Source organism: Brienomyrus brachyistius, chromosome 15 (assembly GCF_023856365.1).
Source record: "Brienomyrus brachyistius isolate T26 chromosome 15, BBRACH_0.4, whole genome shotgun sequence".
Classification (NCBI taxonomy): domain Eukaryota; kingdom Metazoa; phylum Chordata; class Actinopteri; order Osteoglossiformes; family Mormyridae; genus Brienomyrus; species Brienomyrus brachyistius.
Window position 1 is genome coordinate 19,657,294 of NC_064547.1, and position 13,421 is coordinate 19,670,714.

Sequence of the window (13,421 nt, forward strand, 5' to 3'; positions counted from 1 at the left end):
GACCGATGTGTAACAGCATCGAACGCATTCATCTCGGGTCGCTGCTTCACCAAGTTACCCACAAGCGCTTGAGATGTAAAATGCGGCATGGAAGCAGCAGATGGGGGGTGTCGGACACCCTAGACCAGGAGTTTGGCCCTGGCCGTGCAACCTCAGCACCAATCAAGCTGCCGGCCGTTGCTCCAGACCACGAACGAAGTGGGCAGGTCTCATGGGTGCAGAGCACTTTGTTCAGTGTGACATTGCCTCCAGGGGTTTCCGTCATTGTTATCTATTAGCTAGAGGCCCCTCCCTGGGGCAAAATTCAAACCAAACACTAATGTGAGCAAAGGCAAATTATTTCTCTCTCTCTCTCTCTGTGTTTTCTTCATCTGAAGCCTTAATGCGGTCTGGATTGCATGAGGCCCCAGACCGTTCAGAAAGCTTGGAAAATAATTACGCAAAATTAATGCATGCGGCAGCCTTGGCAAAGCCACGATGTGCCCACGCCTGGTCAAATAACGGTGCGGGAACCACGGCACGGTGCACCGACGCTCTTCAGGAGCCTCTTTCTGTCCAATTTCCTTTGCTGTAAGAGTACACTTCTGTGATACATCTACATATCCTTTAGAGACACTCAGTGTGAAAATACCCTCCATTAAGTCAGGCCATTAATCTTTACTCATGACATGTTTCCTGTTACAGTGTTGCCCAGATGAACAGCTTACCAACTGATTTCATGTGTGCTATTGAAATGCATAATAACTAATGTCTGGATCCTGAGATTAGGTTAAACCAGTGGTTCTTAAACTCGGTCCTCGGGACCCACTGTCCTGCTTGTTTTCCAGCTATCCCTGCCCTACACATTGCTGATTACCTGGATCAGGTGTGTTCAGTCAATCAGAAGCTGAAAGACAGCTGGGACTTGTGTGTGGGGCAGGGATAGCTGGAAAACAAGCAGGGCAGTGGGGCCCAAGGACCGAGTTTGAGAACCACTGGGTTAAATATTTAATATTACTGGGTGTAATATTTTGTATTATATGAGGTTTGCATGGGGGCGGCATGGTGGTACAGTGGTTAGCACTGTCGCCTCACACCTCTGGGACCCGGGTTCGAGTCTCCGCCTGGGTCACATGTGTGCGGAGTTTGCATGTTCTCCCCGTGTCGTCGTGGGGTTTCCTCCGGGTACTCCGGTTTCCCCCCACAGTCCAAAAACATGCTGAGGCTAATTGGAGTTGCTGAATTGCCCGTAGGTGTGCATGTGTGAGTGAATGGTGTGTGAGTGTGCCCTGCGATGGGCTGGCCCCCCATCCTGGGTTGTTCCCTGCCTCGTGCCCATTGCTTCCGGGATAGGCTCCGGACCCCCCGCGACCCAATAGGATAAGCGGTTTGGAAAATGGATGGATGGATGAGGTTTGCATGTTCTGTCTAGCACAGCTTTTCTCCCATAAACCAAAGGCATCTCCTTAGGCTATCTATCTATCTATCTATCTATCTATCTATCTGCCCCGTCAAATAATGGGGTGGGAACCGCAGACAGAGAGATAGACAGTAAAGTAGATAGATACTGAAGTACGCTTCAATCTCATTCTCAGGGGAAGGGCAGGACTAACCCAAGGGCCCCGAAATGGCTTGGATCATAGAGTGAATGCGGTGAGTTTCTCTGCATCGGGGGGGGGGGGGGGGGGGGGGATGACCACATCCAATTCTTCTTCATACAACAAAGAGCAATAAGCAGACTGGTTAAAATGAAGCAGGAACTGGACCTGTCAGCGAAGGGACCACACAGCTGTGCCTGTATAAATGGGTACAACAGGGCAACTGTGTATCGTATAACCTACAGCCGAGCAACCGAATCCGGTAATATTTTGCAAGGTAATCCCATATTTTCATTTATTTGCATTTATTTACAGCCCATGAGCCAGAAGGTTGAGCTTAAGTAATCAGGGTAGACATGTAATATCTGGCATCTGTTAGTCTGATATTTAGCTTCCAGAACTTTTTTTCCAAAAGTTTGTCCAAGAGAAAGTCGTTTTTTATAGCTAAGTATCGTTCCTTTTACTCATATAAATAGAATGGTTCATTTTCAATGGGTGATTTTCCAAATTACTAATCCAAAACAAAGTTTATTGCCTGAAGATCCCGCATAGACTTTCTAACAACTACAATTTTAAGGTCCCCCAAATATACATTTTTACCAACATTCCTGGTGGTTTGATGTACATACTGTACTTGGAGTATATTTGTTTTTAATTACCAATCGATAATACCATCGTCAGGAGCCCAAAGCCTGTTTCCCGCGCAGGCACCACCGCTGCTGATATTCACTGTCAGCACCTCGGTCAAATATTTCCGTGCTGGATAAAAATACCACTCGGTGAAATAAGGTAGCGTCATTTACACATGTAATGGGCAGTGGCAGGTCTGAAACAAGCAAAAAAGACGGGAGGACAGACGTTAACACTCTGCTCACAATGACATGTTCAGATGTTAAATGCCGCTTATGTAAAGGGCAGCTGGTTTATTTGCTCGCAAACACACCGCGCATTACTTTATACCCCATTCCCCGGCTTCATTCACTGCCACAGTCGAGCCGTTTGACTTGCGAGACTCAATTAAGCGAATCCCGGGAGTTGCGAGGCGCTGAAATGTCCACAGCTGGAGCGCGTCTCAGCTCAGCTCGGCTCGACTCGACTCGGTTCGGCGCGGCTCGGCAGACAGTTTATTGCGTGTCCATAAAGAGACTGGCGCACGCAGCAGATGTGTACCTTAATACGCTGCTATATTAATTACCCTGTCAACTCCAGAAATAAACAGGTGTCATCTATATTTACCCAACATCTTGTGTCATGTTTCTTTTCTTTCTTTCAGCTCAGTTCTTCACCTTTTTTATTTTAAGGATCTTAAGATGTTTAACCCCCTGGAAAACGGCTCTTTGGATTGCACAGCAAGACGCGGCCACTGTCAGTCCATCCTGTCAAATCAGAGAAGTTATAATCCACCTGAACTTGACCCGCTGGGTGGAGAGCGACCCCCACTCTGTAAAATCAGAAAGATTATACCACATGGAAGTGACGTACTGGGTGGAAAGCGCCCCCTGCAGTTAATAGGGGGGGGGGGGGGGGTGCACAATAAACACTGACTTTATCACGATAACGAAATGAAACAGCTCAGATGCCATTAAGAGTAACTGACTATGGCTGCTGTGTGATTACTGACTCCAACCCCCGTGTAAATGCTAACGTGTCTCATATGCAATAGTTCGGCTGTAATACCCGTCATCAGTAGTTTACTTGGACCTGCTAGGTCTGTGTTAGATGTGTAACGCACTAATTGCAGACCTCCCAGACCACCGCTAAATTCGCATAACCCACCGAGTTTGACCTGTGGTAAACTGCCGCCCACTTACCAAAAAGAGATTTTATATTTGAACCTTTGCATGTTGAACCTTTATTTTTGGTTATTTATTCAGTTCCTGGTATGATGTGTATAAACAGCAGCGCATTGACTGATGATTAATGAACCCGGTGACTGCCCTCTGCTGATTCCTCGAAAACATATAAATGTAGATGTTGAAAGGAGCTGTCAAGTATTTTAAATAATAATAATAATAACAATAATTAATAAAACACAAGGAGAAACTGTGTTAAAATTAGATGCTATTATTGCAGTATATCGCACATCTCCTCCGGGCCGAATAGGTGTTTCTTATATAAATCACTAATTATAAAATATTAAATTACAAAGAAAACATAAATTGATAGAGATGGCAGTGTTGTGTCAGTGAGGACACTGCCTAAAACTGCGAATATGAGTCATATATTTCAATGACGTTCATGATAACAATGATAGCATGTTTAGGTCTAAGAAAAGATGCCTTGGTTTATTAAAGTGACGCCTTATCCTACAGCACCTTCCGCGGTATTCTGCGTCATCGTGTTCCTTGCTGGTTCCTCACGCGCTCTTCCAGTCCCGTAGCGGCTGCGATCGTAGGTCAGGTAGCCTGAGATGCCGGCGTTGTCTGGTCAAAAAAGCTTCAATGTGCCTACGGTTTTGTAATAAAATAAATGCTGATTAAGGCATGCTTTGGCAAGCATATGCCGACTGCATATATTCATGTTTAATAGCATTAATTACAAAGCGTATCTCAGCTAGTTTTTAGTTGGTTGAGGAATACATGCATACTTAGCCTACATACACGCATACATGTATACATACATGATGTGTATACCTATACGTGCTTAAAACCGTAAAGTGTGCCCTTCGATAGCTCAGTTGGTAGAGCGGAGGACTGTAGAGGCTTCACTGTAATCCTTAGGTCGCTGGTTCGAATCCGGCTCGAAGGAGGATTAACCTTTAATGAACTTCCGCTTTGAATTGATAAGGTTCGTCTTATATTAAAACCGTATCTCAGAAACAATTTGCTTGTCGGAAGCATTTAATTAGTTCAATCTCAACAAATATTAGATGTAAGTTGGGGTTCTGCTTAACATTTGCACCTGCTACTTGTTCCACCACGGCACCTGTTGCATAGTTCTAGGTCATCATTACCAGGGTTATGTGGTTCTCTTGGTTGCCCAAGCAAATGAAACACGAACCGATTTCAGAAATGGGTGGACTATGTGGTTTTCTCAAGCATGGCAGTGATTAAGGTGATGTTCATCTATTATGCTCCATACAATGTGCATTTGCATTTCTTATAAATTACTTTGGACAAAGTAACAAATAATGCAAAAACTACTAAATTTCCCCACAAAACCAGTAAAGTACATTTTCAGTTTCACGTTTCAAAAGCCTTCCCACGCTGATATACGGTGTATGCGACAAATAAACCTCAAAACTTGAGTTCCAGGAATGTGACACCTATGTCCAACAGTGGTATGATTATCTTGAAATTTTCCATTCTATCAGGGTGACCTGTTTGGCAGCGCAGGCTCGCTCGCCTTAGTTATGTGCAGATTTGCACATCAGAGAGCATTTTTCATCTCTCCCGCTGGACAGCTTTAACCACATACCACTAGCGGCATATCCGCTGTCCCGAAGCGCTACGGCTCCCTCTCGTGGAGGCGGCGCGTTATTTCTATCGCGTCGCTAAAAGACCCGGAAGGAGAAGGTGGGACCTTCTACACGCCTCCTGGTAGAACTGAGCGCACACGTGGGAGAAGCTCCGCAAGATGGCAGCCAGCATCGAGGAGGTGCTCGCTAAAGCGGAGAGAGATGAAGCGGAGAAGCTTCAGAGCATTAGAGTCGAGAAGGAGTTAGAGTTGGAGTTTGACGTGGGGAACCTGCTCGCCTTCGACAAGAATGCGCCGGACCTCCGAGACTTCAGAGCCCAGAAGAAGGAGAACTTCCTGCGCTCGCTGGCCCGGGACAACGCGCAGCTCCTCGTCAACGAGATCTGGAAAGTGCCGACTGACAGGCTTGACGGCGTCGTGGTCGCTAAACTGCCGGATCCCGTCACCCGCCTGCCGAGGGAGAAGCCGGTACCGAAGCCGAAGCCTCCGACTAAATGGGAGGAGTTCGCGAAACTTAAGGGGATCCAGAACAGAAAGAAAACCAACCTGGTGTGGGACGATGTTCACAAGGAATGGAGGAGGCGCTGGGGCTACAAGCGAGCTAAGGATGACACCAAGGACTGGCTCATAGAGGTGCCGGAGATCTCCGATCCGAACGAGGACCAGTTCGCCAAGCGCATCCAAGCCAAGAAGGAGAGGGTGGCGAAGAACGAACTGAACCGACTGAGGAACATTGCGAGGGCGCACAAGCTCCAGCTGCCGGGCGCTGGGCTGATGCCCACCGGCCAGCCGTCCAGGTCCGAGCTGACCAAGGCCGAGCAGGTAGCCAGGCTGTCCACCGCGTCCGTGGGCAAGTTTCAGGAGCGCCTGCCGAAGGAGAAAGCCCCAAAAAACACCGGCAAGAGGAGAAAGTTTCAGCCCAATATTGGCGACTTCTCCACCGAGAAGCAGAAGCAGCTGGACCTCCTGAAGATCATGGACGGGAAGAAGCCCCGGCTGGATATCACCAAAGCCGTGAACAAGCAGATGAGGGCGGAGGACATGGAAAACGCCTCCAGAAAGAGGAAGGAAGCCGGAAAGAAGGGGCGAAAGGGGCATTTTACAGGGAAAGGGAAAGGGAAGGGGGAAAGGGAAAGGGGCCGGGGCAGCTGCCGGGGGCAAGAACCGCAAGCCGCGAAAGGCACTCGGCAAGAGATGATGAGGCTTCGAGACGCGTGTTTACGGCGTGGCACCTCCTGCAGGCGTTTGCGTCACCTCTGTATAGATATTCGTTTATCCACATGCCTTACATTTGGGATCTTTTGATGGATTTTGAGTACATAGATGATTAAGGGGAGTTTGTAAGTACACGCAGGCAGTTGTAATGGATGGATGCCTGTTTTGTCACGACTTTTCCCCTAACTGTATTAAAGTTAAATATGCTTATCGATGATGTATGGCTATTCTCAAGGGGAAACTGTTAATCTCCCCCCTTTCATTAAAGTGACGTCTCTTCTAGAGTGTTTTTTTGTGCAATGTATGTTTGATAAAATAAATCTTTAAAACGGCTTATTATTTTCTACTGCTTGGAGAAATTAAATGCCATTTCAGATTATTTTTCTTTTCTCCTAAAATTAGAAGATGGTAAATTAGTCGTTGTCTGTTTTTCCAAGATCCCCCCCCCCCCCCCCCCATGGGTACATCCTTGCTTTGTCAGGTACTTTGAAAGTTTCTTTTTTTTCTGTGATCAGAAGATGGATGGATGGACAAGTGATATCATATAAGTGAATGAAAGCATTGTTACTCTGATCAATTACTGCAGCGTATTGCTACCACCATGATCAGTCAGAATTTGCCCAGTTTGTTATAATGCGAAATTAAGTTTGAGATCCGTATGTCGTCATGATGAGGTACGTATTTTATTATAATGAGGCATATCCCACAATAACGCGATACTTATAAAGAGAATGACGTTTCCTGGTGGTTCCGTGGTATATTCATGTATTTGCTATTACAGGTTTGAAGTTCTAGAAATATAAGGGTGACGTTTAGTTCTGCGTAAAGTTTACGAGGTGGTCCTTGGCTTAAGGTGCAGGCAGGAAGTACGGTGAGAACGATTGTGCTGGCAGACGTAAGATGCAACGATACATCTACAAACATCTACATGTACAATGAGCAGCTGGTCCAAACAAATGAGCAGATAGTGGAAAATAACTTCAGTCGAGGTACCAAGCTGTATGGGGGGGGGGGAATCATTGTATTTAAGGTATTTTTGAGCACATTGGCAGCGGTGGCGAAGAAGTGATTCCTCAGCTTGACCCCTAAATTCCACTACAGAATTGAATAAAACTCTGTGTGGCCACTTATCAGATACATAACAATGTTCTCAGCTTGGAATGGCAGTCATTATAAAGATCTGAGCAAATAAATTTAGTACCGTAAAACTCGTAGTATTCGTCTAGTATCCACATGACATATCTATTATGTTATAAGGAGAAAAGTTGGTCATTTAAATACATCATTTAGATTCTCATATTAACCAGATAAGATAGTATTACATCACACAGCAAGCCTTCCTTGTTTTGATGAGATTACGTCATGCAATTCTCACGTTATATATCGAGAAACTGGGCAAATTTTACTTTATTATAGTAGCAGTAATAATCTGCTGTAGATTGATAACTCAGCTGGACAAGCCAAGTAAGTGTCTTAATGTGACCGGTTACTGATTTGTGAATCAGGTGAATTTACCCTCAGGTATGAGCCTCTGTGGGAGATTGATTGCGGTGCGGAGTTTTGATTGCGGTGGCCTTCAGGGGCCGGTTACGTTAATGGGGGTGGCCAGGTGCAGGTTTGATGTTTCTGGGGAGCCCTATAGCAGAAACAAAATAAGAGAGAATGAAAAATTATGTGACGTCTGTAATCTGCTAATTAGGGTGCAGGGTAAAAAATTGCCACTGGAGGGCGCTGATGAATCAACCTCCTGATGGGTGTGGGATCGGTGCTAGTGGATCGATCAGCCAGATTACTTGGTGCAGTGTGACATTAGCCGCCCCTTATATCTGGGCCTATCTGAACCAGCGATGTGGTCCTTGCTTCTGCCGTACCTTTCAGAGTTTCGGTATTTTGCTGAAATGATCTGGGTAGCTGCCTTTATTTAACTGTTCCTGTGTTTCTTAATTTCTATGTATTGTGTTTTGTCCTAGTCTCATTTAATGAATTGGCAATTTATTTGTGAGATCAGTGTGTCCTGTTGAGCATCTGTTTGACATTGAAGAGCGCTGAAGTGTGTGGTTCATTGGGGAGAATGTCGGCAGTGAGGTCATGGAGCCCCGTTAAGTGACGATGGTTATGAACCTGCACCCTTAACGATGTTAATCTCATTTTAAACGAGCAATAAGAGCCCACAACAGTGATGAGACGGTTAAAAGGGGCTCAGATCAGTCTTTTTAAAAAATATCTTAAGAAAAATATACTTTCATGTTTCAGTAAACATGTTGGAGCGTTAAGAGGCAACTTAAGGTAGAACTTAGGAACGATGTAGCGTTAAGCGGGTTCTGGACACCGGGCCCAGGTTGGTATAAGGTCGGTTCCGCAGATGTTCTGCACACCCTTTCCCTTCTCCAGTAGGTGGCAGTGCGTCACAGTGCATCTCTGTGCAGTGGAGCATGCGCTCCAGTTGAACAATGGCCATGTCCGCAGCCCACAAGGCTGGCTGCGTGGTGCGCCACAGGTCGCGTGTGTTTACGCATCTCCCCAGGAGGGGCGTCCTCCATTGTTGTCTTTTTCACGCATGTCATCACAGATCCATCACGCGGCCATTTTGGCTGCGCTGGTCAGACCTACATCATTTACTGTCTGCCCTGCTGCCAGCTGAAAAGGACTAATTGGCACAGGCGATGGGGGGGGGGGGGGGGGGGGCAGCCTGGGCGTGTGTGCCCGTGTGCTGGCATGTGCCACAGTGCCAAAACACTTCCCTCAGTATCCGAAATGTCTATCTGCTGCGCAGCGGGGTGCAGTGTGGCTCAGTGGGTTAGGCTTGTGTGCCTTTTACCAGAAGGTTACTAGTTCAAATCCCGTGCTTAGGGCTCCAAGCTTTACCCTTATATTTATATCTATGCCTCAAAGAGAGATGATGGGATGTGGTGTCAAAATCATTCCTAAGGACTTGCACAAGTGGCAAATAAAGCATTGCTTCGGGCTTCTCGACCTTTCAGAATGACACACCAGGGTACTTGGCACCTCGTTTTGTCCCTGAGCTCCATTCATGAGCTCGAACAGACCACTGTGAGGTCAGGAGAGGCCCTGAGGTGGCCCCTGCCCCCCAACACCCCAACACTCAGCTCCCAGCAGCTTCACTAGATGGGAAAAAAAAGCATCGATAATTTTGTTCACGACAAACAGGTTTAGAATTTAGAATAAACGACCTCCAAAGAAACAGATACTCCCTTGTTTACTCATTATATAACAGCTTGCTTAGATCAATATAACGCAGGAAATGCTGTATTATGCTGCGAATAAATCTTTGGCAGTTTCTTTGGCAGTTACTGAAAAATTAATTAATGTTTAAGCCATTTATTATTTAACATGTGTTATGATGTGAGGCTCAGATTGGGGCGTCAGCTGAAGGTGAGGCGTCACTCTGACGTGGATCACAATGCTCTTTCCCGCAGTTGTGGCTCCGGAAGGCAGACTCAGCTCAGTCTTAACCAGGGGGATGTAATGACTGCTCGATTATGAAGGTACATTTTCTTTTTCATCTTCATCCATCCATAATGATTGATGCTGTTTGACTGCTGTACCATGTCCATCTGTTTGTAAGCTCAGAGCTAAGTAATGCCCCCCCCCATCTATTCTGTCAAAAATGGGACCCATTCATTAATCCTCCCATTGACGTTTGACCTGGAGGTATTCATTGGGAAACCAGAATGGACGGTCTTACATGACCTCACACTGTGTGGCAGATGGACGAATGGACGAAAGGCAGAGACATATTTACCCTTCATGCATGGATGGATTATCCATCACACCTGGGTACTGAGCCCAGTACACAAACAACAAGAAGGATAAATACGGCACATTGAAAGACGAATGGTTTTGTGGAGTTAGAAAAATGTTCATCGAAACATTAACATGTTGGTGGAATTGGGCCAGTTCATTTCAGAAACATGCTTATTGGTCAGGTATGCTGACCTGCACAGGAAGTGTGTCTCCATGGTAACATGATTGCTGTACAGATTGTTACACGGCTGTTTGCGCTTCTTGGGGTTTCCGTGGCATTTGGCCGAGGCCCACCCCCCCACCCACCCCCCACACACAGCGAAGCTCTGTGGCTGAGATGGGGCTGGCGTGGTTATCTCACTTCTCACTGAGTAGTTTGCTTAACTGTTACTGGGTTTAACCAAATAATGACTGACAATGAATCCCAGCCTGACCTTCCATTCTTACATAAATGTAAAATTATGTCTCAGTTGTTTGTTCATTATTATTATTATTGTTATTGTTATTGTTGTTGCTGCTATTGTTGTTGTAATTATTACTCTGACAAACATCACATCACTTATATATATTGTCTGGTTTTTGTTAATTTCTTAAATTACAAAAGTGCAATATTCATCTTCATTGTATGATCTGAATCTTAGAAATATATACCCAAATTAAGAATATTAATTAACAACGATTTTGATAAATGCGAGTTTATTGACTGTGACTTTCTATAATGAGCATGTTGTCCTGTAGGGGGCGCTACCAACCAGCCACAGGTCTCAATGAGCTGTCACAGCTGACGTCATCCAAGCCTGCTGCAAAGATGACAAACTGCAAAACGGTACTTTCCTGCCTTGTGAGCTGAGTCAGTACAGTTTCCAAATGCGTTCCTGTATATTTTCAGTATTAACCTTCTTGGTGATTATAAAGCCAGATTAATAATGACAATATATAATGTTATCATAATCATAATTATCGTTCCACATAAACAGGTAAAGCAGTCAGTAAATATAGTATTTTATTATACTACAAAGGCAGAAATATACATGACCAGAAAAAATGTATTATTTACGTTACAGTGTATAATAACTTTGCTATGTGGCCACACAGGCTCCAGGTCTGGCTGACACCCTCAGGTCGAACAGCCTTACATGTGTTTTAGGGAAGACAGGCATGCCAGACTCATTAGCACAGAGTTCAGTCCAGGACGGAGCCACAGATGTCCTTGGTGCATATGTAGACTAAGCCCCACCCTCCCACAACACCCCCGAACGCACCCCCCCACCCCAGCAGCTGTTGTGGCTGCCCTGCCCCCCCAGCTCAGCACACCCTGAGCAGGTGGCCTGTCTCAGTCTTCATTATATGACAATACAGGCAGATTAGGCCCTAGCTGGTAATCGATTCTCACTCCCGGCTCTGGGGCGTGTCACGGGGCCCTTGCACACCCGGTTAAGGGCCCTCTGTTGGCAGGGGGACGAGCCTGGCCTTCTGTACACAAACTTCAAATGAATTGTTCAAGTATTTACTGTGCTGCATTCTACACATGGGAGGTAAGTGACAACAATTACAGCAAGACAAACCGTTGTAAAGGGTTAGGGTGTCAGGGTTTGTGGTGGTGAAGGACATTAACACTGGAGCGTGAATACTGCAGTGTCAGTGCTGTGGAGCATGAGTACTGCAGTGTCAGTGTTGTGGAGTATGAGTACTGCAGCATCAGTGCTGTGGAGTGTGAGTACAGCAGCGTCACTGCAGTGGAGTGTCAGTTCTGCAGCATCAGTGCTGTGGAGCATGAGTACTTCAGCATTAGTGCTGTGCAGCGTCAGTGTTGTGGAGTGCGAGTACTGCAGCACTAGCGCTGTGAAGCGTCAGTACTGTGGAGCATGAGTACTGCAGCATTAGTGCTGTGGAGCATGAGTACTGCAGCATTAGTGCTGTGGAGCGTCAGTGTTGTGGAGTGCGAGTACTGCAGCATTAGCGCTGTGGAGCGTCAGTACTGTGGGGCATCAGTGCTGCAGCGTCAGTGCTGGGACCCACAGTGTTAGGCTGACAGAGCTGCATACAGTGTTACTCTTGTGCTCCATGAATTTGGGTGACAGGAATAAACAGCCCCTTTGCTCTTTTAGTTGGTTCCTCTATGTTCTCCTCCCTTTCCTGCACCTCCACCCTTTGGTGGGTGCAGGCCACAGTCCCCGAGGAGAGTAAGACGGGCCTCTTCCTGGCGCTGAGGCCCCAGCTCCCCTGACAGCCCAGTCCATTGCAGACTGCTTCCGAACCGACCCGACTGAGAGCCCAGTGGCCTCCAGGGGAACATACATATATCTCCATCTTGCAAAAAGACACATGGAGACCGTTCCCTGGGCAGGGGTGATGATTCTTGGGGTTGTTAAGCCCTGTTAAGTGTACCCACTTACTGCTCTTCTCAGCCCAACCCATCAACAGCAGCTCCATGGCACCTCGACAGTTAACCATGCCACTGCACTTGGGGTTGCCGGGGCGACGCTGAAACACCTCTCATTCGTTCCATGAGGCCCAGCCGACGTCTCAAAGGTCTTTTCATAGCGTACGGCTGCAGGAGGAAGCATGGGGGGGGGGGGGGGGGGAGTACAGTGCACAGAACACTGAAGGGATGGGGGGGGGGGCATCTGAGGTAGGATAGATGATGTTTCTCATCTGGATTTGGGGGTATAAATGAAGAACACAAAATTCTTAAAAAATCAACGATTTTCTTCTCGAGCCTAAACCAGTGTCAAGCTACAGGTGAGGGTCCTCAGCAGGAGGTCTGCAGGGGCGGTGGGGCTTGCCGACTCCCTCCAGCTATGCGGGCAGGTGCTGAGAGCCCCAGACAGCATCCCAGCCGCCCCCCTCCCCATCAGCCTGCGGATCCCCATCACGCAGCAGATGTCAGACCTGCTTAGGAACCTGATAGTGCCATAGCTCTCCTTCACCTTTTTAAACCTGCAACCTTTTTTCCCTTTAATTCAGAACATTTACGGAGAAAGCAACGGCAGAGTGCAGTAAATCCATCCCGCGTAACCCTACATGCTCAGTGGGCATGGTAGAGTGGGGGGGCGGTTGGGGGTAGTGAGCCACCCTGACCTAGTTACGAAGCACAGGAGCTGGGCCGGGCTGCTGTAACCTTCCCGCCAGAACTGGGCCCGGTGCTGTGCTGGCGGGGCGCTTGCCAGATGACTTTACCGTCGCTGCGATAATGGGCGGCCATCTGCTGTCTGGCACACACAAAGGCTGCCAGTGTGAGCGGCCCCAGAGAGCGGGGGGGGGGCTGGAGGGGGGCCCTCATAGGGGCTGCCGGACCCTGCCACATTGTGTGGCCTCCTCCCTGCACAGGACAGAGCCGTCACACACAGCCACCGCTGTGCGAAGGCCTCTCGCAGCACATGCAGGTGGCAGCCTTCCATTTCAGCCCTGGTGTGGTGCTGGAGTTTATGGGAGACAGAAGAGCTA

At 47.3% G+C, this 13,421-nt stretch overlaps 1 protein-coding gene and 1 non-coding gene across 2 annotated transcripts; both read left to right on the forward strand.

Annotated features, from left to right (window-relative positions):
- Nucleotides 1-4,239: 4,239 nt before the first annotated feature.
- trnay-gua (transfer RNA tyrosine (anticodon GUA)) lies at nt 4,240-4,325 on the forward strand. The gene is given in 2 exon segments: nt 4,240-4,276; nt 4,290-4,325. It is a non-coding gene; the product is annotated as a tRNA-Tyr (tRNA).
- Nucleotides 4,326-5,093: 768 nt separating this feature from the next.
- Nucleotides 5,094-6,542, forward strand: rrs1 (ribosome biogenesis regulator 1 homolog). The gene is given in 2 exon segments (XM_048977457.1): nt 5,094-6,116; nt 6,118-6,542. Coding segments are annotated over 2 exon segments (1,038 nt in total). The 5' UTR covers nt 5,094-5,153; the 3' UTR covers nt 6,193-6,542.
- Nucleotides 6,543-13,421: the final 6,879 nt, after the last annotated feature.